General features: G+C 35.4%; 1 protein-coding gene across 1 annotated transcript; it reads right to left on the bottom strand.

Moving 5' to 3' along the window:
• Nucleotides 1-201: 201 nt before the first annotated feature.
• Nucleotides 202-1,776, bottom strand: LOC136062401 (probable esterase KAI2). The gene is made up of 2 exons (XM_065761401.1): nt 1,282-1,776; nt 202-1,065 (listed from the first exon to the last, which is right to left on the bottom strand). The coding sequence occupies exons 1-2, from the start codon at nt 1,647-1,649 to the stop codon at nt 621-623; spliced, it is 813 nt and encodes a 270-aa protein (XP_065617473.1). The 5' UTR covers nt 1,650-1,776; the 3' UTR covers nt 202-620.
• Nucleotides 1,777-3,780: the final 2,004 nt, after the last annotated feature.

Raw genomic sequence — 3,780 nt, 5'->3', positions numbered from 1 at the left:
GAGAAGGGGGGGGGGGGGGGGGGGGGGGGGGTTGTGGGGGAGAATAAGATCTCATCGATCTCCACTGTTCCTATTGAATGGTTTTTTTGTTTCCAAGCTTGATTGGGATATTTTTTTTTTTGTTTTTTTGTTTCTTCACTCTTTTTGTGATAAATGAAACACTTATTCATAAGAAAAAAAATTACAAAACTAATCACAAAATAAACACAAGGTAATTACACATTTTAAAGACATACTATTAATAATAATATTTTTAATTAATAATTAAAGCACATGCCAAAGGATAAAAGAGGAAAGTCTCAAGCGTACGGATTTCTAACTAGACGCCTAGATCAAATCTGGGTAACGAGCTCCTATAAAGAAGAAAGAAAGTACGAAAATAAATAATAATAATAATTTTTTTAAAAGAAGTTTCTAGAACAAGAAGAGTGCAATAAGATTAGCTAGCCATAGTCATTATTACTGAGCTCTGTGAAGTGATGAGACTCTCCCGCATGATTGGGTACTAATGCGGACAGGTGTTGGGTCACCACTGAGCCACGATAATAATTGAGGATCACACGAACTTTGCACAGCCCATTTTACCAAAAAGCACAAACCCATTTAACTATCATAATAATTCATACAGCAATATCGAAACGAATGTGCCTGAGAAGCACCGGAATCACGACGTCCGGCGAGCTCAACTGGGGAAGATGACCGTCCGATGACATGACTTCGACGATTGACTCGCCGCCGAGGTTCTGATGCAAGTATTCCGACACCACGACCGGCACGGCCAAGTCCTTCATGCTCTGTATTATGTGGCAAGGCACGGTGACCATGCCTAGTACTTGTCTCATATCGCACTGGAATATAGTTTGGCCTACGCTCAAGGCTATGTCTGGTCTCATGTTGAACAGGGTCCGGCTGAATTCTTGGACCGCCACTGAATCCATGTCTCCGCCCACGGCTAGTGGTGCGAACCCAGAACACCATGCCTTGTAATTTGACCTCATCGCTTCGAATAACTGGTCCAGATCTTCTTGCTCAAATCCTCCATAGTAATCCACATCATTCAAGTACCTTCTCAACCCAAAAAATAAAAAAATAAAAATAATTAAGGTCATTTTTTAATATGAACTCTATACTTAAATCATTTTCCACACAAGTGCACGACAACGACATACACAAAAAGCCAAATAGTCCAAATTACCAAGTGATTGACTTGATTAAACCATAATTTAATCGAAAAGAAAAGTACTCCGCTACGCGCTGATCAGGAAAGCTCTACGTACGTACCTTGGAGAGGCGGAGATCATGACGAGCTTAGAGAAGAGATCGGGGCGAGAGATGGAAGCGATGGCACCGATCATGGCCGAGACTGAATGACCCACAAAGATGCAGGACTCAATTTGCAGCTCTTCTAGAATGGCAAGCAAGTCATAGGCGTGTCCCTCAAGAGTAGAGTAGCGTTCGAAATCGAAGTAATCGGGGTTGGTAGTACCTGCACCCATGTTGTCGTACAAAACAACTCGGTAGTTGTCAACGACGTGAGGAGTAAGGTGCTTCCACACAGACTGGTCGGTACCAAAGCCATGAGCTAGGACAAGGTTTTGAACTCCAGTTCCTAGAACCTTGACGTTGTGAGCTTCTTCAACGATCCCCATTTTTTTTTTCTCTCTCTTGGAGTTTTCTATATTCCTTGCCCGTTTATTGGGTTTCTCTACAGTTTTGTAATGAGAAAGCGGGCCTTGGATTGAGGGAGAGATGATTAGCACCACATAAAGGCAATGATAGGATAAAGTGGACCAAAAAAAAGTTAAACTATCTGGTGTGGCTAGAGCATTTATTTGGCTTTGCTAACAGGTCACTGATCTGATCTCATCGAGTGGCTATTGTTCGCTGACCAAAAGGAAGGAATACGATGAGTCCATAAAAATTATTAAGTTCCCCCACCATTATGGGTGGTCATTGCATCATTAGTAGGCCATCAAAGATAGATGAGTAACCATCCAATGCATTCAGTAACAATAATTAAAAGTCTTAAACCCTCTTATCAAGATAAAGAACGTTACAATTAGAGTAATAATCACCCCTATTTATGTCCAATAGCTACCTAAGTTATCTATAAAAGGGATAATCTGTTAATTTACTAAGATACGTCAAAAACTACTACAAAACACTATCTAAATACAAAAGATATGGATTGATACTAACTTAAACATTGGAGGCTCCCCCACTGGGCACAACTCGGTAGTCTCTTCGATCTATCTCTCATTTATTTTGTAGATCTTATGAGATCATCTAATACTTCGAATTAGATGGGTGACTCAACTGGCAATTTTGGTATCATCAGAATAGATATTTTAACTCTCTCTCTCTCTGAAGTGTAACTAGGGGTATGTATGTGTGATTGGCGTTGATTGATTGGTTGTTTGTACCCAGATTTTTCATTAATAAGGCGTTGTAAACAACAACCTTCCACCACATGACAAAGTACCCTGGCGGCCTGGCCAGTGACGGAGATCGATTTTCTTTTATAGAAAGAGACAGACAGGTCCATTTTTCGAGTCCTGTCATTGTCTTTAATCTATCTTTTTTATTTATTTATTTTTGGGCTGAATGATGATAGTAACATTAATCTGCTATTAATAGTTAATACATTAATAATGTATAATAACCCAATTTCTTTTAATGTAAATGTCAACGAAGAAAGTTGAATAGATCCAAGGCCGGCTCAAGTCCACTTGTGTAAAAAAAAAAAAAAATTTAAAAAGTCTCAAGGCCCCCAAAATTATATAAATATGTCTCAAAATTTTAAAGTGATAATTGAATTTATTTTAAGAAGAAAAAAAATATAGGAGGGTTTTGCAAGTCTCCCCCACTTCGACTTGAAGAAGGCCCCCCAAAATAGGTGTCTATATAAAAATATCACCCAATTAAAACTATGGACTATTTCAAAAACAAAAAAAAATTGGTATGAGTGTGACGAATAATTATTGACAAAATTTTTTTAATAACTTATAAAAAATAAGTTATGAAAACTTAAATATAAAACTAAATTAGCAATTTTACATCTTAAAAAAATTTAAACAAAAAAAATGTATATAATATTGAAAGTCAAATAAACTGTTTTCTTTTTTATATATAAATATTAAAAAATTTAACTAAAATTTTTCGCCTTGGCCTCAAATGTAGCCAGCTCTGAATATATCTAAAACTAGAATATTGGAAATTTCCGATTTTCTAGTTTTTAGGTATATTCAGGTTTATCCAATTATAAATAATATATTTGACTTTAAGTGTTGGAAATATCAGGTTTATCCAATTATGGATTTTAATAATCTGTCAATGAACAAACATTAATATTTGTGATAAACTGAAGAAAATTTATTATAATTGACAATAAATTTGAATACATGAATATTTAGTTTACAGATCAACTTTTTTTTTTCTCTTCTTTGATAGTGTATGGATCATATAAGTATTTTTTTTCCCCAAATATGTTATGATTTAAACTTATGTCATCAGTTCCATAATAATAATCTTTTCTTATCACGTCAAAACATCATTGATTTTTTATTTTTTTTATTTTTTTATTTTTTCACATTGGAACGATTTGAACTTAAATATGTATTTGACAAAGAAAAATTACACAATTTCAACTAATTGGAAACCCGACTCATTCTAAAAGCTTCATTTTGGATAAGAGGAACCATTTCTACATTTTGGCGAAACAGCGGGGACAACATAATATTCTTATTAAAGGACCTCATTAACACCATAAAATTTTTAGTT

Source organism: Quercus suber, unplaced genomic scaffold (assembly GCF_002906115.3).
Source record: "Quercus suber isolate HL8 unplaced genomic scaffold, Cork oak 2.0 scaffold_410, whole genome shotgun sequence".
In the NCBI taxonomy this organism is placed as follows: Eukaryota; Viridiplantae; Streptophyta; class Magnoliopsida; order Fagales; family Fagaceae; genus Quercus; species Quercus suber.
The sequence above is the reverse complement of the archived record's forward strand: the minus strand, read 5'-3'. Positions and strand labels throughout refer to the sequence as shown.